Here is a 25,826-nt window from a genome sequence, read left to right as displayed (position 1 = left end):
AGGATCATGCTCAGAGTTTGGATAATTAGTTTTATTTTCTATATATTCCCACACTTACCACTTTCAGGATTTGGGACTTTGCTTACTGATTGTTGTTCAGTCTTGGCAGTTGTTTGTTCCAATGCCACATTCAAAGTATTTACAACACACAAACACCCATTTGGCCCAATAGGTCTATGCCATGTGCTTATACTTCACATGAGCCTCCTCCCCCACTTCATCTAATCCTATCAACATATCCTTCTAGTCCTTTCTCCCTATGTGTTTATTTACCTTTCCCTTAAATGCATCTATGCTATTCACCTCAACTACTCCTTGTCATAGGAAGTGCCACACTCTAACCAGTAATTTCCTTCTCATCTCAGTCCTAAATGGCTAACCCCTTATCTTGGACAATGGTCCATGGTTGTAGCTTCTCTAACTAGAGGAAACAACCTATCATTATCTACCCTATCAAGCCCCTTCATAATCAAACACATTTCAATGAAATTACCTTTCATTCTTCAGAAATCAAGAGCGTACAGGCCCAGGATTTTAAGGAGATTTTTAAAAGAGAAGGGGTAGAAAGGTGAAGCGGTTTAGAAAAGGAAGTCCAGAGTTTAGGGCCTAGGCAGCTGTAAGCACGGCCACCAACGGTGGAGCAATTAAAACAGGGGATGTGCAAAAAGCCAGAATTGGAGGAGTGAAGAAAGCTTGGAGGGTAGAGAGGTCAGAGAGATTACAGGGATAGGGAGGGGTGAGGCCATTAAAGGATTTGAAAACAAGGATGAGAATTTTAAAATTGAGGAGTTGTCAGATCAGAAGCCAATGTAGATCAGTGAGCATAGGGGTGATGGGTGAATGGGACTTTGTGACAGTTAGGATACGGGCAGCAGAGTTTTGGATGAGCTCAAGTTTATGGAGGGTGGAAGCTGGGAGGCTGGAGAGTGTTGAAATAGTCAAGTTAAGAGGTAGCAAAGGCATAGGTGAGAGTTTTGGCAGCAGATTAGATATGACAGGAATGGAGTCGGGCAATGTTACAGAGATGGAAGTAGGTGGTGTTGGTGATGGTGTGGCTACATGGTCAAATTTGAGACCAAGGTAGCAAATGGTCTGGTTCAGCCTTAGACAGTTGCCAGGGAGAGAGATGGAATTAGTGGCTAGGAAAAGGAGTTTGTTTGAAGACCAAAGACAATGGCTTTGGTCTCCCCAAATTTAGTTGGAGGAAATTTCTGCTCATGCAGTACTGGTTATCAGACAAGCAGTCTGACAATTAAAAAAAAGAAAAAAAAGTTAGTTAAACACAAGTTAAAATGGGTGGTTGATGGTCGGCACAGACTCGGTGGGCCGAAGGGCCTGTTTCAGTGCTGTATCTCTAAAAAAAAAATTAAAGACCATGGAGAGGTTGAGAGAGGTGGTGGTGAGGTTGAGCTGGGTGTTTTCAGCATACATGTGGAAACTGACTTTGTATCTTTGGATGGTATCACCAAAGGGCAGCATGTAAATGAGAAATAGGAGAAGGCCAAGAATAGATCCTTGGGGGACTCCAGAGATAACAGCACAGGGGTGGGTAAAGAAGACATTGCAGGTGATTCTCATACAAATGACATCTCATTTTTAGCCACCCTGTTATTTTTAAGAACTTGCTGGATTTGCCCATGAATTGCCTGTTCAACTTGCCACAGAAAGTTGAGTTTGATAATTAGCAAAGTAAATATCTTTTTAATAATGTGATAATTGTTAATACAATACCAATCAATCTCTGGCTCAGGAATTGAACAATTTAAGCTGGAATCTTATTTCTTCAGATGGTAAATTGTTCTGAGATGTTCTGTCTTTTTCCCGTTTTTCTGTCAATCCAATCTTTCGTTAGTTCACTCACTCTAATTCACTCTCCTCAATTGTTCCTTTTTTTCCTTCAACCCTCAGATCACATTGGTTAAGTGTGTTAGTGTGACCGAGCAATCTCAGGCGCTAGATTTAGGCTTTAGTTTCTTCAGGAACATGGGTTTGAATCCCATCACTGCCATAATTTGTGTTCCATTGCCAGCAAAACAACCGCTAAAAGGAAAGATTAAAATAAAGACACAAAATGCTGGAAACATTCAGGTGGTGTGCAGCAATATTCTTCACCAAAAAAGGCTTTGTAAAGGTTGGTTAACAAAATTGAGGCTCATGGAATAGGAGGGGCAGTGTCAGCTTTGATTAAAAAAAATTGACTTAAGGAAAGAAATCAGTGAATCGTGGTAAATGGTTGTTTTTCAGAATGGAGGATGGTAGACAGTGGCGTTCCCCAAGGTTCAGTGTTAGGTCCACTGCTTTTTTGATATGTATATAAATAACTTGGATATTGGAATACAAAGTCACATTTCAAAATTTGCTGATGATACCAAACTTGGAGGTGTGACAAATATTGTGGATCATATAACACATCTGCAACTGGACGTAGACAGACAGACAAGTGCCAGATTGAATTTAATACAGAGAAGTGTGAGGTGATGCATTTTGGCAGAAGATATAGGGAGAGGCAATGTAGACTTAATGGCACACTTCTAAAGAGTGTGCAGGGACAGAGGGACCTTGGGGTTCATGTGCATAGATCCTTGAAGGTGACAGGACATGTTGAGAGAGTAGTTAGCAAAGCATATGGAATCTCAGGCTTCACAAATAGAGGTATTGAGCATGAAAAAAGGGAAGTTATACTGAACCTTTATAAAGATTTGGTTAGGCAACAACTAGAGTACTGCGTCCAGTTTTGGTCACCACACTTTAGGAAAGATGTGAAGGTCCTTGAGAGGGTGATGAAGAGATTTCCGAGAATGGTTCCAGGGATGAGGGCTTTTAGGTTACAAACATATGAATTAGGAGCAGGAGTAGGCCACTTGACGCCTCGAGCCTGTTCCGCAATTCAATAAGTTCATGGCTGAACTGATTACTCCACATTTCCACCTACCCCCGATAATCTTCCAACTCCTTGCTTATCAAGAATCTATCTACCTCTGCCTTAAAAATATTCAAAGATTCTGCTTCCATTGCCTTTTGAGGAAGAGAATTCAAAAGACTCACGACCCTCTGAGAGAAAGCATTTCTCCTCATCTCTGTCTTAAATGGGCAACCCCTTATTTTTAAACAGTGATCCCTAGTTCAAGATTCTCCCACAAGGGGAAACATCCTTTCCACATCCACCCTGTCAAGACCCCTCAGGATCTTATATGTTTCAATCAAGTCACCTCTTACTCTTCTAAATTCCAGCGGATACAAACCTAGCCTGTGCAATCTTTCCTCGTAAGACAGGCCACTCATTCCAGGTATTAGTCTAATAAACCTTCTCTGTACTGCCTCCACTCCATTTACATTCTTCCTTAAATAAGAAGACCAGTACCGTACACAGTACTCCAGATGTGGTCTCACCAATGCCCTGTACAGCTGAAGCATAATCCCCCTACTTTTGTATTCAATTCCCCTCGTGATTAACGATAACATTCTATTAGCTTTCCTAATTACGTGCTGTACCTGTATACTAACCTTTTGCAATTCATGCACTCGGACATCCAGATCCCTCTGCATCTCAGAGCTCTGCAATCTCTCACCATTTAGATAATATGCTTCTTTTTTATTCTTCCTGCCAAAGTGGACAATTTCACACTATCCCACATTATACTCCATTTACCAGGTCTTTGCCCACTCACTTAACCTATCTATATCCCTTTGTAGCCTCCTTATGTCCTCTTCACAACTTACTTTCCTACCTATCTTTGTGTCATCAGCAAATTTAGCAATCATGCCTTCGGTCCCGTCATCTAAGTCATATAGACTTGTAAAAAGTTGAGGCCCTGGCACAGATCCCTGTGGCACACCACTCGTTACATCTTGCCAACCAGAAAATGACCCATTTATGCCTACTCTCTGTTTCCTGTTAGATAACCAATCTTCTATCCATGCTAATATGTTACCCCCCTACACCATGAGCTTTTATTTTTCGCAATAACCTTTAATGTGGCACCTTATCAAATGCCTTCTGGAAATCTAAGTACAATACATCCACCGGTTCACCTTTATCCACAGCACATGTAACTCCCTCAAAGAACTCCAATAAATTGGTTAAACATGATTTCCCTTTCACAAAACCATGTTGACTCTGCCTGGTTACCTTGAATTTCCGAAATGCCCTGCTATAACATCTTTAATAATAGCTTCTAACATTTTCCCGAAGACAGATGTTAAGCTAACTGGCCAGTAGTTTCCTGCTTTCTGTCTCCCTCCCTTTTTGAATAATGGAGTTACATTCACTATTTTACGATCTAAAGGAACCTTCCTCGAATCTAGGGAATTTTGGAAAATTGAAACTAACGCATCAACTATCTCACTAGCCACTTCGTTTAACACCCTAGGATGAAGTCCATCAGGACCTGGGGACTTGTCAGCCCGCAGCTTCAACAATATGTTCAGTACCACCTCTCTGGTGATTGTAATTTTCTTGAGTTCCTCCCTCCCTTCCATTTCCTGATTTACAGCTAATACAGGGATGTTACTTATATCCTCAATAGTGAAGACCGGTGCAAAATACCTGTTCAATTCATCTGCCATCTCCTTATTATCCATTATTAATTCCCCAGACTCAATTTTTATAGAATCAATGCTCACTTTGTTAACTCTTTTCTTTTTAAAATATCTATCGAAACTCTTACTATCTGTCTTTATATTTCTAGCTAGCTTTCTCTCGTATTCTAATTTTACCTTCCTTATCAATCTTTTAGTCCTTCTTTTCTGTGTTTTTTATCTTCTGTCCAGTCTTCTGACCTGCCTCCCAACTTTGCTCAATTGTAGGCTTTTTCTTTAAGTTTGATACTATCTTTAACTGTTTTAGTTAACCATGGATGGCAGGTCCCACCCTTGGAATTTTTCTTTCTCGTTGAAATGTATCTATTCTGTGTATTCTGAAATATCCCCTTAAATATCTGCCACTGCATCTCTATTGACCTATCCCTTAACCTGATTTGCCAGCTCACTTTAGCTAGCTCTGCTTTCATGCCCTCATAATTGCCCTTATTTAAGTTTAAAATACTAGTCTTGGATCCACTCTTCTCTCTCTCAAAATGAATGTCAAATTCAATCATATTATGATCGCTGCTACCTAGAAGCGCCTTAACTATGAGGTCATTAATTATTCCTATCTCGTTGCACAATACCAGATCTAGTATAGCCTGCTCTCTGGTTGGCTTCAGAATGTATTGTTCCAAGAAATTATCCCGAAGACATTCTATGTACTCCTCATCTAGGCTACCTCTGCCCATCTGATTTTTCCTGTCTATATGTAGGTTAAAATCCCCCATAATTATTGCTGTACCTTTCTGACAAGCTGCCATTATTTCTTCCTTTATAGCCCACAGTGTGGTTAATGTTAGGTGGCCTGTACACCACTCCCACAAGTGACTTCCTGCCTTTATGATTTCTCATCTCTACCCAAACTGCTTCTACGTCCTAGTCTCCTGAACTTAGTTCATCCCTCTCTATTGCACTAATGCCATCATTAATTAACAGAGCTACCCCTCCACCTTTTCCTAGCTTCCTATCCTTCCTAAATGCCATGTATCCTTCAATATTCCGGTCCCAATCTAAGTCGTCCTGCAGCCACGTCTCTGTAATGGCTATCCAGATTGTACTTATATATTTCTATTTGCGCTCTCAACCCTGTTGAGCTTGGAAAAGCTGGGATTGTTCTCCTTGGAGCAAAGGAGATTGAGGGGAGATTTGATAGAAGTATACAAGGTTATGACAGGTTTAGATAAAGTAGACAAACAAATGCTGTTCCCATTAGCTGATGGTACAAGGACAAGGGGACGCAGATTTAAAGTTTTGGACAAAAGATGCAGGGGGGATGTGAGGAAGAACTTTTTTTTAACACAGCGAGTAGTAATGGCCTAGAACTCGCTACCTATGAGAGCGGAGCAAGTGGAAAGGATTAGTTATTTTAAAAGGAAATTGGATAGGAAAATCAACTTGCAGGGCCACGGGATAGAACGGGGGAATGGGACTGACTGGATTGCTTTAGAGAGAGCCGGCGTGGACTTGATGTGCCAAATGGCCTTCTTCTGTACCATAATAACTCTATGGATACACTATTGGTTCTGCTATTCAGAGGTACCAGATGTCCTGTGGTCCTTGCCACCCGTTAAGGTGAAGGGTAGGACCAACAAGTCCAGGGAACCCCAGATGTCAAGGGATATAGAGGATTGGATCAGAACAAAAAAGGAGGCTTCTGGCAGATTCGGAGCACTGAAAACAGTGGAGGCACTAGAGGAGTATAGAAAGTGTAGGGGGGTACTTAAAAAAGTAATTAGGAGAGCGAAGAGGGGACATGAAAAAACACTGGCGGGCAAGATAAAGGAAAATCCTAAGGCATTTTATAAGTATATTAAGGGCAAGAGGATAAGCAGGGAAAGAGTAGGGCCCATTAGGGACCAAAGTGGCAATCTGTGTGTGGAGTCGGAGGATATGGGTGAGGTTTTAAATGATTACTTTTCATTTGTGTTCACTATGGAGAAGGACAATGTAGGTGTAGAGATCTGGGAGGAGGATTGTGATATACTTGAACATATTAGTATTGAAAGGGAAGAAGTATTCGCTGTTTTAGCGGCTTAAAAGTGGATAAATCCCCAGGCCCAGATGAGATGTATCCCAGCCTGTTATGTGAGGCAAGAGAGGAGATAGCAGAGGCTCTGACACAAATTTTCAAATCCTCTCTGGCACAGGAGAGGTACCAGAGGACTGGAGGACAGCGAATGTGGTACCATTATTCAAGAAGGGTAGCAAGGATAAGCCAGGTAATTACAGGCCGCTGAGTCTAACATCAGTGGTTGGGAAATTATTGAAAAAAATTCTGAGCGACAGGATTAATCTCCACTTGGAGAGGCAGGGATTAATCAAGGATAGTCAGCATGGCTTTGTCAGGGGGAGATCATGTCTAAATAACTTGATTGAATTTTTTGAGGAGGTGACTAGATGTGTAGATGAGGGTAAAGCAGTTGATGTAGTCTACATGGACTTCAGTAAGGCTTTTGATAAGGTCCCGCATGGGAGATTGGTTAAAAGGTAAGAGCCCATGGGATCCAGGGCAATTTGGTAAATTGGATCCAAAATTGGCTTAGTGGCAGGAGGCAGAGGGTGATGGTTGAGGTTTGTTTTTGCGAGTGGAAGCCTGTGACCAGTGGTGTACCGCAGGGATCGGTGCTGGGACCCTTGTTGTTTGTAGTGTACATTAATGATTTAGATGTGAATATAGGAGGTATGATCAGTAAGTTTGCAGATGACACGAAAATTGGTGGTGTCGTAAATAGTGAGGAGGAAAGCCTTAGATTACAGGATGGTATAGATAGGCTGGTAAAATGGGCGGAGCAGTGGCAAATGGAAATTAATCCTGAGAAGTTTGAGGTGATGCATTTTGGGAGGACTAACAAGGCAAGAGAATATACAATGGATGGTAGGATCCTAGGAAGTACAGAAGGTCAGAGGGACCTTGGTGTACTTGTCCATAGATCACTGATAGATAAGGTGGTTAGCAAGGCATATGGGATACTTGCCTTTATTAGCCGAGGCATAGAATATAAGAGCAGGGAGGTTATGATGGAGCTGTATAAAATGCTAGTTCGGCCACTTTTGGAGTACTGTGTACAGTTCTGGGCACCACACTATAGAAAGGGTGTGATTGCCCTGGAGAGGGTGCAGAGCAGATTCACCGGGATGTTGCCTGGGCTGGAGCGTTTCAGCTATGAAGAGAGACTGAAAAGGCTAGGGTTGTTTTCCTTAGAGCAGAGAAGGCTGAGGGGGACATGATTGAGGTGGACAAGATTATGTGGAGCATTGATAGGTTAGATAGGAAGAAACTTTTTCCCTTAGCGGAGGGGTCATTAACCAGCTTTAATGTAAGGGGCAGGAGGTTTAGAGGGGATTTGAGGAAAAATATTTCACCCAGAGGGTGGTTGGAATCTGGAATGCATTGCCTGAAAAGGTGGTAGAGGCAGGACCCATCACAACATTTAAGAAGTATTTAAATGAGCACTTGAAACATCATAGCATACAAGGCTCCAGGTCAAGTGCTGGAAATGGCATTAGAATAGGTAGGTGCTTGATGGCCGGCACAGACAAGATGGTCCGAAGGGCCTGTTTCTGTGCTGTATGACTCTATGACTCTGTTAGGACTAATCCAGCCCAGCCAATTCCCATCCCATTAGTCTACTCTCGATCATCAGCAAAGTGATGGAAAGTGTCACTGACAGTGCACTTACTCAGCAATAACCTGCTCATTGATAATAATGTATAATATATGAAGTAAAAACAAGAAATGTTGGAAATACTCAGCAGGTCTGGCAGCATCTGTGGAGAGAGAAGCAGAGTTAACGTTTCATGTCAGTGACCGGCTCATTGATGCTTACTTTGGGTTCTGCCAAGGCCGCTTGGCTCCTGACATTATTACAGCCTTGGTCCAAACGTGGACAGGAGAGCAGAATTGAAGCTCATAAGATCATAAGAAATAGGAGTAGGAGGAGACCAGTCAGCCTCAAGAGCCTGCTCCACCATTCAATAAGGTCACAGCTGATCTGATTGTGGCCTTAACTCCACTTTGCTGCCCATAACCCTTGACTCACCTGTAGATCAAGAATCTGCCTAACTCAGCCTTAAATATATTCAATGACCCAGCCTCCACTGCTCTCTGGGGAAGAGAATTCCAAAGATTAATGACCATCTGAGAGAAGAGATTCCTCCTCATTTCTGTCTTAAATGGGAGATTTGTTTATTTTGAAACTTTGTCCCCTACTTCTAGATTTCCCTATGAGGGGAAACATCCTCTCAGCATTTACTCTGTCAAGCCCCCTCAGAATCTTATATGTTTCAATAAGATCACCTCTCATTCTTCTAAGCTCCAATGAGTATAGGCCCAGCCTTTCCTCATAAGGCATGCCCTTCATCCCAGGAATCAGCCTAGTGAACCTTTTCTAAACTGCATCCAATGCAAGTATATCCCTCCTTAAGTAAGGAGACCAAAACTGGACACAATACTCTAGGTGTGGTCTCACCAATGCCCTGCTCAGCTGCAGCAAAATTTCCCTACTTTTATACTCCATTTGCCTTGCAATAAATGCTATGCCTGTGCTGGGACGAGGGAGCAGTACCCCAGGACATGCGCGATGCCAATATCATCACCCTCTATAAAAACAAAGGTGACCGCGGTGACTGCAACAACTACCGTGGAATCTCCCTGCTCAGCATAGTGGGGAAAGTCTTTGCTCGAGTCGCTCTAAACAGGCTCCAGAAGTTGGCCGAGCGCGTCGACCCTGAGGCACAATGTGGCTTTCGTGCAGAGAGATCGACCGTTGACATGCTGTTCTCCCTTCGTCAGATACAGGAGAAATGCCGTGAACAACAGATGCCCCTCTACACTGGTTTCATTGATCTCACCAAAGCCTTTGACCTCGTCAGCAGACGTGGTCTCTTCAGATTACTAGAAAAGATTGGATGCCCACCAAAGCTACTAAGAATCATCACCTCATTCCATGACAATATGAAAGGCACAATTCAACATGGTGGGTCCTCATCAGAGCCCTTTCCTATCCTGAGGGCGTGAAACAGGGCTGTGTTCTTGCACCCTCACTTTTTGGGATTTTCTTCTCCCTGCTGCTTTCACATGCATTCAAGTCCCTGAAGAAGAAATTTTCCTCCACACAAGATCAGGGGGCAGGTTGTTCAACCTTGCCCGTCTAAGAGCGAAGTCCAAAGTACGGAAAGTCCTCATCAGGGAACTCCTCTTTGCTGACGATGCTGCTTTAACATCTCACACTGAAGAGTGCCTGCAGAGTCTCATCGACAGGTTTGTGGCTGCCTGCAATGAATTTGGCCTAACCATCAGCCTCAAGAAAACGAACATCATGGGGCAGGACGTCAGAAATGCTCCATCCATCAATATTGGCGACCACGCTCTGGAAGTGGTTCAAGAGTTCACCTACCTAGGCTCAACTATCACCAGTAACCTGTCTCTAGATGCAGAAATCAACAAGCGCATGGGAAAGGCTTCCACTGCTATGTCCAGACTGGCCAAGAGAGTGTGGGAAAATGGCGCACTGACACGGAACACAAAAGTCCGAGTGTATCAGGCCTGTGTCCTCAGTACCTTGCTCTATGGCAGCGAGGCCTGGACAACGTATGTCAGCCAAGAGCGACGTCTCAATTCAGTCCATCTTCGCTGCCTTCGGAGAATACTTGGCATCAGGTGGCAGGACCGTATCTCCAACACAGAAGTCCTCGAGGCGGCCAACATCCCCAGCTTATACACACTACTGAGTCAGCGGCGCTTGAGATGGCTTGGCCATGTGAGCCGCATGGAAGGTGGCAGGATCCCCAAAGACACATTGTACAGCGAACTCGCCACTGGTATCAGACCCACCGGCCGTCCATGTCTCCGCTTTAAAGACGTCTGCAAACGTGACATGAAATCCTGTGACATTGATCACAAGTCGTGGGAGTCAATTGCCAGCATCCGCCAGAGCTGGCGGACAGCCATAAAGGCGGGGCTAAAGTGTGGCGAGTCGAAGAGACTTAGCAGTTGGCAGGAAAAAAGACAGAGGCGCAAGGGGAGAGCCAACTGTGTAACAGCCCCGACAAACAAATTTCTCTGCAGCACCTGTGGAAGAGCCTGTCACTCTAGAATTGGCCTTTATAGCCACTCCAGGCACTGCTTCACAAACCACCGACCACCTCCAAGCGCTTATCCATTGTCTCTCGAGATAAGGAGGCCAAAGAAGAAGAGAAATGCCAACATTCAATGTGCCTTCCTAATCACTTACTGTACCTGCATGTTAACTTTTTGTGATTCATGTACAAGGATCCCAGATCCCTCTGTACAGCAACATTCTGCAGTGTCTCTCTATTTAAATAATATTCGGCTTTTCTGTTCTTCCCACCAAAGTGGACAACTTTACATTTTCCCACATTATATTCCATCTGCCAAGTTTTTGCCCACTCACGTAACCTATCTATATCTCTTTGCAGACACTTTGTGTCCTCCTCACAACTTGCTTTCTACCCTATCTTTGTATAGTCTGCAAACTTGGCTACAATACACTCGGCAGTCCCTTCATCCAAGTCTTTCATATTGATCATAAATAGTTGAGGCGCCTGCACTGATCTGTGTGGCACTCCACCAGTTACAATTTGTCAACCCGAAAATATCCTATTTATCCCGATTCTCTGTTTCCTGTTAGTTAGCTAATCCTCTTTCCATGCTAATATGTTACCTCTAACACCATGAGCTTTTATCTTATGTCGTAACCTTTTATGTAGCACCTTATCGAATGCCTTTTGGAAATCCAAATATACAACATCTACTTGTTCCCCTTTATCCTCCCTGCTTGTTGCATCCTCAAAGAACTCTAATAAATTTGTCAAACGTGATTTTCGTTTCACAATACCATGTTGACTCTGCCTGATTGGAAGATGATTTTCTAAATGTCCTGCTATTACTTTCTTAATATGGATTCTAGCATTTTCTCAATGTCAGATGTTAGGTTATAGTTTCCTGCTTTGTGCCTGCCTCCTTTTTTGATAGAGGTGTTACATTTGCAAATTGCTGAAAAGAGGGACATGTTGCCGAAGCTTTTCATCTTGCACTCATCAGGACAGAGAAATGTCAAATTTAAAATGATCACACAATTTACACTACAGGAGAAAAGGGTGCTGATTGGCCAAGGCATTGCCATGGAGAAGGCAAAGGGGAACGATAGGCTCCACAATTTCCAAGTGATACGACCAGGTGAGAAAGGTGTCGAGGGGTCTGTTTCAGCCTTCACCTGGTCTTATTGTAACAGGGTTTTAATTTTAAACACACTGTGTTTTGAGCTCCCCCTTTGGTGAATCCTTATTCACCATTTCCAATTATAAGGCAAGGAAATGAGCACAAACAAGCCTTCTTAGGAAAGAAGAAAAGTGAAATTTATTAAAACTTAAACTCTAATTCGGTTAATGCCTACAGATACACCCCATGCCACAAGCTAGCATGCATACGGGATACGCACATGCAAATAGAGACAGAAAAGAGCAGAAGAAAAATAAAGTGGAGAGGCTTGTGGCAATATCAGAAGAGTTTCTTGTTACTGTGCTTCGAGCTCACTGAAGTCCTTTTGTAGCTAGTTCTTGCTAGTAGGTAATTCTTTCTTTTCTTTGGGGCCTAGTATTCTTCCTCAACCTTGTTCACTGTTGGAGACTTTTCTCTCTTGGGGTTCCTGTGTCTTCAGTGGATTCCAAAGCTGGTGAGAACGATACGAAAGCAGACAGGAGCGAGGTCTTTTCCAGTCCAGGAGCAAACAGCTTTCTGAGTTCAAATTCTCTGTGGCAAGTTCAAATTCAAAAACTCCAACAGACAGTTAGTCATGTGACTAAACTGGTCTGACCACGCCTTCTGTGTATTGGGGAAGCAGGGACTGGTTCCTTTGTTCCAACACTGTCTGCTAGTATGTAAAAAAGGTCTTTCTGGTGAGGGGTATGGCAATTCCTTGTGATAGGCCCTCTTTTCTTCCTGGTAACAATTTAAAGTTTAACGTCCATGTGGCGAGATTATGTGCCTCATTCTTGGCAGGTGCGGGCCTGCATGACACAGGCAATTCAAAAAAGGCACAAGGAATGAACATATTCCTTTTGTTTGCAGAGAATGGGTCCCTGCGTATGAATGTATGCATCTTCTAGCAAGTGCAAATGAGCCATGTTATGCGCTTGACTGATTATCTTATATTGTTGTTCGTGTAGCTATTAGCACACTCAGGATTGTTCAGCAAGTCCTGCCCAATTGCGGAATCACATCTAACAGTAGACATTTTGGGTTTTGCAGGCGCGGACTGGTCGAATATGGTCTGCACTTTGCCTACTACGAGCAGCCGAAGGAACATATTGTTTGATTAGATTAGCCAATCATTGGGACATATGGCTTACATAGCTGGCATCGCACTGGCACTGAAATTCATGCACAACGTTGCTCAATTGTGTCAATTTTGGACAGACGACAGCATGCTATTATTGGAAAATACCACTTGCGTCACCACTGCATAGTAGAAGTGTGAAATGGTTTGCTTAATCTGTTGTTCAAACTTTTGACATTTCTGACATTTGCCTTTCCAAGGTAATTTGAGGTAGACCAGGCACTTTTCAGGTCCTAAAGTGGCAGCCTTTGGCCCACTTGCGAGTTTGCACTATATGTAATGATCTGATCAGGATTGCCATTGTCCCACATGTTAGCTTTGATACTCTATTTCTGTGTCAAGTTTGCAAGGTAAGCAAATGGCTCGAGCCCTATTTACAACATTTCTGATATGGCCAATCTTATAGTGTGGGGAGCTATACAAATCCCAATGTGTATATGGACTGGTGAATGTAGGCTTGCGGTAGACAGTAGTGGAGAACCCATTAGCGGTTTTCTCAACTAGCATGTCGAGGAAAGGGAGCATGTTAGACTGCTGCATCTCAAAAGTGAATTTAAGCACGGGATTGTGTGCATTAAGGTGTGCAAGGAAATCTTTACGTGCAGCTCTGGCAACATGTCTCCCTTTTCAACAATATTCAAGTTCTGTACTACCAAGTGACTGTTTGTTACATTTGCAATCCACTGGGACTTTTCCAGAAACTAGGGAATTTTGGAAGATTACAACCAATGCATTCACTATCTCTGCAGCCACTTCTCCTAAGACCCTAGGATGTAGGCTGGGGACTTGTCAATCTTTAGTCCCATTAGTTTTCCTAGTACCTTTTCTCTAGTTATAGTTTTAAGTTCCTCCCTTCCTTTTGCTTCTTGATTTCTACTCTTTTTATGTCTTCTACTGTGAAGACAGATGAAAAATACTTGTTCAAAGTATCTGCCATTTCCTTGTTTGCCATTATTAATTCCCCAGTCTCATCCTCTAAGGGACCAGTGGTTACTCTCTTCCTTTTTGTATATTTGTAGAAGCTTTTAATGTCTGTTTCTATATTTCTTTAGTTTACTCTCTAATTTTTCCCTCTTTTTTTAAAGTCAACCTCTGCTGGTTTCTAAAGTTTTCCCAAGCTTCTGGCCTACCAATAATCTTTGCAGCATTGTATGCCTTTTCTTTCAATTTGATACAATTCTTAACTTCCTTGGTTAGCCAAGGATGGTGCATTTTTCTCGGTCTTTCTTTCTCAATGGAATAAATCTTTGTTGAGAGTTATGAAATATATCCTTAAATGTCTGCCACTGCTTCTCTACAATCTTATAAGTTATTTTCCTAGTTCACTTTCGTCAACTCTGTCTTTATACCCTTGTAATTGGCTTTATTTAAATTTAAAACACTAGTTTCAAACCCAAATTTTTCACACTCAAACTGAATGAGAAATTCTACCATGTTATGATCACTCTTGCCGAGAGGATCCTTTACTATGAGGTCATTAATTAATCCCGTCTCAAGCGTTGAAGTGAGAGTAACTGCCCTTGATATCATGGCAGCATTTGACCAAGTGTGGCATCAAGGATTCTGGCAAAATTGAAGTCAATGGGGAATCAGGGTTAAACTCTCCACTGGTTGGAGTCATACCTTGCACAAGGGAAGATAGTTGTGGTTCTTGGAGGCCAATCATCTCAGCCCTAGAACATTGCCACAGGAGTTCCTTAGAGTAGGGTCCTAGGCCCAACCATCTTCAGCTGCTTCAGCAATGACCTTCCCTCCATCGTAAGGCCAGGAGTGGGAATGTTTGCTGATAATTGCACAGTGTTCAATACCATTTGCAACTCGTCAGATACTGAAGCAGTCCATGTCCATATGCAGCAAGACAACATTCAGGCTTGGGCTGGTAAGTGGCAAGTTATATTGGTGCCATGCAAGTGCCAGGCAATGACCATCTCCAAGAAGAGAGTATCTAACTATCTCCCCTTGACGTTCAACGGCATTACTATCACTGAATATCTGACCATCAACATCTAAGGGTTACCATTAACCAGAAATTTAACTCGCCCAGCCTTATAAATACTGTGGCTACAAGGGCAGGTCATGGGTTGGGAATTCTGCGGTGAGTAACTCAACTCCTGACTCCCCAGAGCCTGTCCACCATCTACAAGGCACAAGTCAGGAGTGTGATGGAATACTCTCCACTTGCCTGGATGGGTGCAGCTCCAAAAATACTCAAGAAGCTCAACACCATCCAGGACAAAGCAGCCCGCTTGATTGGCACCCCATCCACCATCTTCAAAACTCACTCCCTCCACCACCAGTGCACAATGGCAGCAGTGTGTCCCATCTACAATATGCACTGCAGCCTCCTTCAACAACACCTTCCAAACCTGCAACCTCTGCCACCTAGAAGGACAAGGGCAGCAGATGAATGGGAACACCACACCTGCGAGTTCCCCTCCAAGACACACACCATCCTGACTTGGAAATATATCACCGTTCCTTTTATAGCTGGACCAAAAACCTGGAACTCCCTTCCTGACAGCACTGTGGATGTACCTACATCAGATGGACTGCAGTGATTCAATGCAATAGCTCATTACAACCTTTGCAAGGGCAATTAGGGTTGGGCAACAAATGCTGGTCTTGCCAGTGATACCCATGTCCCATGAATGAAAAAAAAATAGTTTGCACTTCCAGCAAGTTATAGTGCAAATAATTTGAACAAAAGGTTGCAGAAAAACATCTAATGGGGCACAAGATGCCCTACTCCATGAAGATTGGCCCATTGTTTCCACTAGTGGGTGAATGGGTAAACAGAACACAGATTTTAAGATAATTGGCAAAAGAACCAGAGAGGGATATGTGGAGAATTATTTTTACACAGTAAATTATGATCAGGAATGTATTGCCCGACAGGGTGATGGAATCAGATTCAATAGTAACCTTCAAAAGTGATTTGGGTATATCATTAGAAAATGAAAAAAATGCAGGGCCATGGGGAAGAACAGAGGAGCGGACTAATCAGATAACTCTTCCAGAGGCAGCATAAGCACAAGGTGCTGAATGGCCTCCTTCTGTACTCTAAGTTTCTATGCATAAGCCACACAACCTTTAGTAACTGAACTATGGAGGGGAATCTGTGTTCTCTGATTAACTACCCACCCGCTAGTGGAAACATTCAGCCAGATCTTGATGGAGCAGTGCATCTTGTGGTGTACCCTACTAATTAGACCTTATCCTGGACACTTACAAAAATCTTGTGCTGGAAGTGCAAGCTGATAGTGCAACGAGGACTATGGGGCATCTGGGAGCTCAGGGAATGAATGGCAAGACCAATAGCCTATCTCCTTAACCAATGTAATTTAAGGATTGAGCAAAATCAGCAACGACTAATAAATGCAGTTTTAAATGTACTGTTGAAAAAATAAAATTGATAATCATCTACCTTGGCAAAACAAATGAATAAATCATGTTGAAATAACCAATATTTATTGCAGTTCGGCTGCAGTTCATAATCTATTGTGACAAGTTTTGATTTACAGTATTTCAACATGTCAGTCAGTGCCTTTGTACTTTCAGGTAACAGGATGTGCTCCTCCTCCCTCTCTGTTCCATTATGTTTACAAAGTGCTCCATCTAGTGATCCCTTTAGAAAATGAAAAACTTTTTCACTAAATTCAAACATTGACTTGCATCCCATTTTTAAACAAGAGGAAAAAACCCCACAGTGTATTAGCTTGGAAAATAGCTATTTTGTTTCCCAATTGCTGGCTGTGCAAATCAGCTGTAGTGTGACCTTTGATTTGAGATTGGGTAAACCCTATGGGTGTGAATTCTTGGTGCAGGCAAGGTACCCAAAATGTTACACCAAAACATAAACAAGGTACACCTATCACATGGTCCATAGGGGCCTGTCAGTCCCACATTTTAATTAAGCTTTGATGATGCACTTGCTAAATATTTTACCAGTTGTTTGATTAGCCTTTCAGAAATCACCTGACAGACGTTTTTACACTGGGATGGTCAGTCATTGTCTGTGGCGTAAAATCAGGTGGCGCGAATCCCAAGCTAAAAAGCTAAGCTTTTAAAACAACAACTGCTGGTCTGCTGTACTACCATTCCAATTTTAATGATTCCAAAGATTGCATTACCTTGTAATTTATTTATTTATTTATTTAGTGAATGCTAATCCCTGGAGCCAAGTGATAGCCTCCGCATTAGCTGAATTTAAGTTGATTAGTCGGTAGAGGGGACACTCTTGTATCTGTCCACAAAAGCATAAGGGATTCGTACCGAGGCCTCAGCAGTGGAGGTTGGCTGCGCAGGTGCCCTGGCATGCCCTGAATCTGTTTAGCAAGGACCACTCTCACCGTGGTAGTTCAAAGCCTGCCATTCGACAGATGGGGTTTGTCACAAGGAACTTGTTAATGACTTCCTGTGTTTCCCATTCCTTGATCCAAAGGATGTCTGCTGGTAGATCTTGCTGTATATGGGAGGCCGAGATGGAAGGTGAGCAGTAGGTGGATTGAACATGTTATTTATGAAGTGGTAAGTGAGGTGCAGCACGGATGGTTTCAACCAGCTTGTGAGTTTTCCTCAGTCTCTGGATGTGTGGGGGAGTGATGTTTGCAAGGACAGGAAGCCAGGGGAGGGGTGTTGAGCAGAGGGCTTCAGTTATGATGTGCATTGTTGCATTCAATTAAGTATCAACAAGATGTGTTTGTGTGATGACCTATGCCAGACAGGTGCACAGTACTTTGCTGCTGAGTGTGATAGGGTAAGTGCTGAGGTCCAGAGTGTTGTGGCAGCAGCACCCCGCGTAGATCCAGCATGTTTGGTTAATAGGTTTTTTCTGGTTTTGACCTTTGCTGTGGTTTTCCTCAGATACTCCCGGGAGGACAAAGTCCTATCCAGAGTCACTCCCAAGTATATTGGGTTGGGATCATGCTTTATTATCTGACCATCCATGTAGATATGCAATTCTTTTTTGGCACTGGCATTGTGGAGGTGAAATACACTGGATATGGCTTTAGAGGGATTCACTGTGAGGTGCCATGTGCCGCAGTAGTCTGTCAACTTTGTAACGTCTTCGTTAAGGATCTGGTCCAGGGTGCAGAAGGATGGAGCTTGGGTGGCATAACAGACTTCATCAGCATAGATGAACTTGCGAGATGCGGTTGTTGGCAGATCATTTGTGTATATGTTGAACAGCGTTGGGGCTAGCATTGAGCCCTGTGGTAGTCCGTTGGCCAGTCTTCTCCATGCACTGCTCCCTTTTCCAAGATGGACTCTAAATCATCATTGTGAAGGAGTGTTTTTTGAACAGATGACTTGTTTAATTCTTTTAAATGGACTGATTGGTTTAAAAGCTTGTTTTTTGTTTTGAGACAGACCCTAACTTGAAAATGAAACTAACAACTTCAGGTTTCTGGGGAAATTGAAAGCGGTGGGAACCAGCCAAGACAGACAGTCATTTGACCAGAGGCACACAGGCTCATATTGGAAGACTGCAGAGTTCAAGTGGGTTGCAGACTGTTTGGCAGAGAAGCTGCAGAGAAAGAAACCTGATTTTGGGAGCCGGCCATTGGCAAATATGAGTTGTGGCAATTGTTTTCGGTGACTTAGAGTTACTGGTGGAACAACACCATCAAGACTGTCATGAGCTGGGATGAGGACATTCAAGAGGTGACAAGACCAAAAGGTTGAAGGGAAGACCGCAATGCTCTTAGAAAAATAGATGAAAGTTAAACTGATGGGCAACTTAAGCCTTCCAGATCCAATAATATTTTGCTGGCCTTAGTTCACCAGATCACTTTCCTCTTTGACTTTGGTGTCAGATGTAAACATTTTAAGAACATTTTCTCATTTTCATTGGTATCGGCATCTTGGAGGACAGGAAATCTACTTGAAGCTCATAGGTTTGAGGAACTTTGTGGCTATTTGGTGCCATCTTTGCTGCGAGAACTGCCCAGTAAATCTGTGAAATCATTCTTTGTTGCATCTCATAATTAACATGTAATCTGTAAACTATATATAGTTGTAATTTATCTGTTGTTTCATGTTTAATTTATATTGATTTTGGTTTGATTGTTGGAATAAAGGTTTTAAAAGTGAAATCTTGTCCTTTTTTTTTGGCTATTTGGTAAATTCAGTTCTATTTGTTTGCTGATCTCCACGGGGCTCGTAACACAGAAGATTCTTTGCATTGTTTGTTCTCATTCTTTTGAATATCATTCAGGAATGATTTTTTAACCATTGTTTTACTTCCATAGCTATGCATAAGCAGTTATTGAAAATATCAGTTAATTCAAAAAACATTAACTAATACTGAAATATGCCATAACATGCCAAAACAATAATTCTAGTTTGATTAACATATTAAGTTTGTTTCTTTGACAAAAACAAATAATGTCATACACCACATTTATCTATATTTCAAAGTTTTGTAACCATATGTATATGTCATTGGATATCCTAGAGGTACCAGCCTATACAATAAGATTACGCAACATAATTCTTATGCACATCTCAGGAAACAGAATACATTATTTTTTCAGTTATGCTGTATTATCAGTTACTCTAATTTTGTGTTGAATTTTCCAAAGCTACAACCAGAGCTAGCTGCTTCAATGAATGTGATTTTATTTTGTTAACTAGAATATAAAAAATTAGTAATCCAAGACAGACACCATTCTTAGATTAATTCAGCGAAGATTATATTTTTCTATCATGAGAGGCTATCAGCTTATTGGAGCTCCAGTATACAGATCAGGATTTTGCTGGAGAAGTGATTTTTGTTTTTGTTTTTCATTGGTATAAAACATACCTTTTTTTCTGTTGGTATGCTTCTGATTTCCAACTCCAAGGTGCAGTATCCTGAGGACCTGAGCTACAGGATCAAACTATTCTAGAAAGTTTTAGCATGGTTGCTCTTCATTAGTGTGTACTACTGTTTTGTAATTCATTCCTGATGTTGTCAGAATTTTCAGATATCTCAGTTTCAGGACAGCTCCCTGCCATATGGGGAGATATGTAATAAAGTAAGTTTGTTCTGCTGACCATTTAGGTTAGAAACATATTGGGCTGGATTTTACCCCAGGTGGACGGGAATTCGCCACCGACGCAAAAGTTGGTGGCGAACCCGCTTCCGCATAGCCAAGGGATCCATCCCGTATTTTACGAGTCCCCAGGCTTTAATTGTCCTGAGGCGGGACTTCCACCCACTTGAGGGAGGAGGTCCCGCCTCAGTGAGCTGCCAGCCAATCAGTGGGCCGGCAGCTCTTAGTCCCAGCACGGGAGCGGTGGCCACTGCTGGGACTGCAGCCCAGCCGACACCATGGAGCCCAGAGAGTGGGTAAGTAGGGGTGTGCCTCACCAGGGGGATCAGTCGTGCCCTGGTGAGGCTAGGGTGGTTTGGGGGGAGGGGGCGCCTTGGGTCCCGGGGGTGGGTTGGGAGGCAGGGGCAGCCCTCAATCGGGCACCCTGTGCCCAACTGCCATGGCCCCCCCCCTCCCCCAGGGCGCGGAAAGGCCGGCAGCTTTCGTTGGGCAGCCTTTCACGCCCCCAGCACACTCGCTTGCCATGGGTAGAATACCCATGGAGGTGGGCGAGGGCCCTTAAGTAGCTACTTAAGGGCCTTGATTGGCCTCGGGCGGGCGGGCCATTTCTTTCCCCCGCCCAACCGCCGCAAAGTTCACTGGAGGCAGGACCAGGGCGAGTAGGCCTCCCGGAGCCTCCCGCTCAATTTTACGCCGTCCCCATGCCATCATCCGACCCGCTGGGGTGGTGTAAAATTCAGCCCTTATTATCTTAATGTGTAATCAAAATTAAAGTACTTTATTTATATGTATGTATGTGTATAATACACACACACACACACACACACACACACACAGACACAAAGATGCTTTTGATGATTCTTTATTTCATATTCCCAAAATGAACTAAAAGTGGTTTAGCTGATCTCAGCTTTGCTGGACTTGTTAGCTGTAGTTGATCTCAGTACGCCGGGTAAGGAAAGCACACTAATTTTGGAACAGCACAAACTTGGGTGTCAGATGCAGATAGGATTGCCCTCATTTATAATGTCACCATAGTCAAATATCTGATAGATACTCGCAGACAAGGCTTGCATCCAAGTAATGGCTATATTTGCAGGGTACCATATCCCAGCAAGGAATCAAGTTTTCATGTGCGGAGGGGAGAAAATTGCACATTATTAAAAATGAATGAGAAAATTAGCTTTGAATAAAGAATGAGTTAAGAGCAGGGACTGGCGCAATGACCTGTGATTTTAACTGAGTGTCAAAAGCTCAAGAAGCCATTTTGCAAATATCATTCATTTACAGGAATGAATGCTCTCAAAATAAATTTATATACTGGTACATTGTTTCTCTTCGTTTCATTAACTCTCAAGAAAATGATGCTATCACATTGAAAAATGTAAACAAGGCTTGACACAGAGGCAAGGCTAAAGAAAATGAGAGAAATCATCACCTCTTTCGAGATTGTCTTCAATACAAGCAGCACACTAAAATCCATTCAGAAAATGTCACCCTATTTCAGATGCCAAAGATCCTTGTATGTAATTTAAATTTGTTGTTTTCTTCATCTTCTCCGCTGGTCTTCCAGAGAATTGTATATTCCATAGAGTTGCTTTAATTAGATAGTTGCTTATAACAATGAGGGCTCTTTTATATTCCACAATGTAGTAAGAGCAATCACCATAACACCCAAGAATCTTATCCTGCCCACACAGATAGATTTCAGTTGAAATGGTTGTGATTAGGAAAATGACAATACCTAGCAGATGCTAGACAAAATTAAGCAGAAAACATTGCACCTACTCTTTATAATGAAACGTGAACATTTCAGACCTTTTTAATGAATTTTGTATTCAAGGTGAGAAATGTTTGCTCTGACAACTTCAGGCACCCAGTGTTAGCACCAGGTTAGGTATTGCATTGTATCGCTACTTCTTCTCTGCCCCAGACTTAGAAGAACATTTTAAAATTTCCAACATCAGTCATCCAATTTGATTGAAATTGTTAATTCAGTGTCAACTTAGGAACAGTTTGTGCTGTAGGCCCATTACCATTAGAAACTTGGTTAAAGGCTGCCCAGACTCACTTTGCACAGGATCCTTTCATTCTCTCAGTGCAGATTAGATTTATACCCAGGTGACAGGCCAGTGTCTAACTTTGCACAACCCTTCCCCATTCTTACTTTTTAACCTGTGCTTTTGAACATTTTGGGATAACTAAACGTGCACCAGATGCTGATGTAAAAATAATTTATGCATTTCACCAGTTCAACTATTGGTTAAGTGTCAAGATTACAGACTATGGTAAAACATATTTATATAATAGGAGCCTTAGCACAATTGCGGTCAATGGGCAATAAAAGGAATACACTCCAATAGATGGGAGTTTACCTGACACAAAGGAAAATTGCTGTCACTTTCAGTTGGTGGTGGGGCGGGGGGATGCTGGGGAGGGTGAGGGTGGAGAGAGAAGAGGAGGAAGGAGGAGAAATGCATAAGACGTTGGAGTTAAAGAAATGGTGAGTATGGGGATTGTAGGAGGAGGTTACAGAGTTTGCTAGAGGCGAGGCCACGGGGAGGATACAAACACAAGGATGAAAATTTTAAATTTGAGACTTTGGGGGCTGGAAGGCAACATGGGTCACTAAGGACAGGTGTGATGATCGATCACAACTTGGTGTGGGATAGGATAGAGGCCCCCACGTTTTTGATGAGTTAAAGGTTTGGAGAGTGGATAATAGGAGGCTGTCCAGCACAGCATTGGAGTAATTGCGTACAGAGGTGACAAAGGCACGGATTAGCTGAGGTAATTTCAGGCAATTCTTACTGACTCCAGTAAGAAGAGATGGAATTTCCATGCTATTTGTAGGATTCCTATATTACATTACTGCTCAGTAATCAACATTGTACAAAACTAAAGCTCCTGACAACAACAAATGGGATTGAACTTCCTTGAAGGTTCCTACTCTTCTACTAGTTTTACTAGACATCTTTGACACTCCTTTGCCTTAGCAAATTTAAGTCGTAATCATCAAACTAAGTAGCTAAATGTTTGTAACTGGAGAGAACTTATAACCTTTATAAGATATAGGTACATGGTCCCGACAATCAATTTTATCTGCAGCACCTGTGGAAGAGTCTGTCGCTCTAGAATTGGCCTTTATAGGCACTGCTTCACAAACCACTGACCACCTCCAGGCGCTTACCTATTGTCTCTTGAGACAAGGAGGCCAAAGAAAGAAGAAGAAAAAAAAGACATGGTCAATCTCTTGATAAAAATCTTCAATGGAAAGAAAGCCAGGCAGAGTGTAAATCAGGCAGCTGATTGCAAAACAGGTGATAGTCACTGTCACTCAAGATGAATTTCACCCCCCCCATTGTGTTTGCCTTCTCAACAAAGAATGAAAATATCATTTGCTGTACACGTCCCATTAAAATTTTTCATATAGAGATTAGCATATGTTTCACAAAAGGAAAAGAATACTAAATCCAGTAGCCACTATGGAGCATGTTTGCTCTACATAAAATGTACTGCAATCTAGTACTCGAGCAAGTGGATGGGCAATGCAACAGGGCTAATTGGTTACTTAACAGTATTTGAGTTCAGTTCCAAACAAAAACAGGTTTTGACAGACAACTGCAGTAATTTAATTTCATGGAAAATAAATGGTGTACATTGTGTTACATTTAATGACAACACATCTCTCTGTGAAAGGATGAAAGCACTATTATTCTTTGAGCAAATGTATATTTAGGCAATTATTAGAATATTCAAAACAAGATAATACAAAAACTACTTTTTTCTTGAAGTCTGACTTTATTCAGGTTTTATTTTCCAGTTTTATCCAATTAATACACTTCCATTGATTGAAACATTGGCAAGACAATATACCAAACCTATTAAAACTGTATTTCTATATTCTCGACTTAATTTTAAAAGTCCTAAAGCCATTAAATATCTAGGAATGCAAATTATTTTCAAGAATGTGCTTACAGAGTAACATTGAAGTTTTATTGCACGATTGTCAATGAGATTATAAATTTTAAAACTGTTATCTTCTGATCACAGGTATCAAGTACTGCATTATTTCAAGTATTTAATAGCTCACCTACCTAGATATGCTGCCCTTTATTCCCAATCTGGAGTCTAAACTGTATTTAATTGCCAAAGTCCCATAAGACATACAATTTACCTAATGGAGAATTACCTTCTGGTGCTTTCACTCACTACCCTGGCACATAATTTGAACTGAAATGTTTAAGGTAACTCACTAATACAATTATGTTTACATAGCACTCAACACAGTCACAAGATTTATTTTCTGTTCTATTCTAATTAGCAAATAACTGTAAACACAGTACGACGAACATTAATAAGGTGGAATGTAATAAACACGTGATTCATATTAATGTTTTGTGCTGTTAGTCAACTGACAGAGGTTCATATTAATATGGTATAAGTTATTTTAGAAACAGAATACATAAATGCAAACAGCATAAGCTTATTTTTTTTTAAACTGCAACATCTGAAACTAATATCAATTAGAATTAATTTAGATTAGTATTTTCAGTCATTAAATAAGCTTTTTGAAAAACTATGTAAAAGTACAAATGGGTTAAGACAAAAAAACAGTTAAGTTTTGGCACATTGAACTCACTACAAATTGGATTGCTTGGTGTTTAAACTTCAGTTATTTTGTGCTTTTACAATCCTTTGTTGAAGTAAACATATTCCACTCCAGGATTGGCGTCTCGAACTTTGGCCTGAATATCCTGCTCAAGGCGGCTCACAGACATAGAACTGTAAGAAATTAAGCAAAAGGCATCTCAAGACAGTTCAGGTATATAGTAGAGGATATAAAATAAAAGCAAAATACTGCAGATGCTGGAAATCTGAAATAAAAATAAGAAATGCTGGAAATACTCAGCAGGTCTGGCAGCATCTGTGGAGAGAGAAGCAGAGTTAACGTTTCAGGTCAGTGACCCTTCTTCAGAACTGGCAAAGGTTAGAAATGTAATAGGTATATAGTATATAGTATCTTCCATGAGTTGGCAAATGTAGTTGGAGATGTAGGTATGTAATTTTTATTAAAGTTTGTACCTAGTTTATGCAATGACTCTATAACTATGATTTAGTTTTATATTTACAACCTAAATGAAAACTAAATTGATGCATTCTGCAGATCCTACATACAGCTACCACAGTGCACCTGTGATGGAGAAGGTGAATATTCATTGACTGGCAGTAGCACCAATCAAGCGAATGTCTCTGTCCTGCATAGTGTGCTTAAATGTTGCGGCTGTACCTATCCAAGAGTATGGCATGTATTCCATTAAACGCCTGACTTGAGTCTTGTAGATGGCATAGACCTTGTGGGGCCAGGTAGTGCCCCCAGGAATTGATAAGCCTCTAGCTGTTCACACTATGTATAAATATAAGAACAGAGGAGAGGATATGCAACTTCGCAGATGATACTCAGCTCAGAAAAGAATATAAAACTTGAAAGGAACATAAATTAAGAAATGGGTGGAACAATGGCAAATGCAGTTTAAAGTTTCAGGTAGTACGCTTTGAATACAACAATGGGAAGTGGGGATACAATCTAAATGGATAGTTAGTAGGTAGATGGATAAAGGGATTTAGGTGTTCCTACTACATTACAACCTAACTTGCAGGCGTAAAAATCAAATCAAAAAGGCTGAGGATACTGTGCTTTGTTAGAAGAGATATAAAGCAAAAGAAGTGCTACTGAAGTTATGCAACATTTGTCAGACCTCATATGGACTACTGCATTCAGTTTTGGGCAGCCCACCATAAAACTGGACTTGGATTCAACAGGTAATATGTGGTATGAAGGAACTGA

At 41.8% G+C, this 25,826-nt stretch overlaps 2 protein-coding genes across 2 annotated transcripts in view; both read right to left on the bottom strand.

Moving 5' to 3' along the window:
- LOC137375700 (uncharacterized) overlaps positions 1 to 13,466 on the bottom strand; it is an 81,787-nt gene extending 68,321 nt beyond the window's left edge. The window contains exons 1-2 of the mRNA XM_068043087.1: positions 13,320 to 13,466; positions 13,050 to 13,211 (exon numbers count right to left, since the gene is read on the bottom strand). Coding sequence (XP_067899188.1) covers positions 13,050 to 13,211; positions 13,320 to 13,466 — 309 coding nt within the window. The remainder of the gene's footprint in view (positions 1 to 13,049; positions 13,212 to 13,319) is intronic.
- A 10,293-nt stretch (positions 13,467 to 23,759) lies between these two features.
- LOC137375848 (sideroflexin-1) overlaps positions 23,760 to 25,826 on the bottom strand; it is a 69,281-nt gene continuing 67,214 nt past the window's right edge. Inside the window, exon 11 of the mRNA XM_068043394.1 lies at positions 23,760 to 24,763. Within this exon, the coding sequence (XP_067899495.1) occupies positions 24,667 to 24,763 (97 nt within the window). The 3' untranslated portion in view covers positions 23,760 to 24,666. The remainder of the gene's footprint in view (positions 24,764 to 25,826) is intronic.

This window comes from Heterodontus francisci, chromosome 12 (assembly GCF_036365525.1).
Source record: "Heterodontus francisci isolate sHetFra1 chromosome 12, sHetFra1.hap1, whole genome shotgun sequence".
NCBI classification, from domain to species: domain Eukaryota; kingdom Metazoa; phylum Chordata; class Chondrichthyes; order Heterodontiformes; family Heterodontidae; genus Heterodontus; species Heterodontus francisci.
The sequence above is the reverse complement of the archived record's forward strand: the minus strand, read 5'-3'. Positions and strand labels throughout refer to the sequence as shown.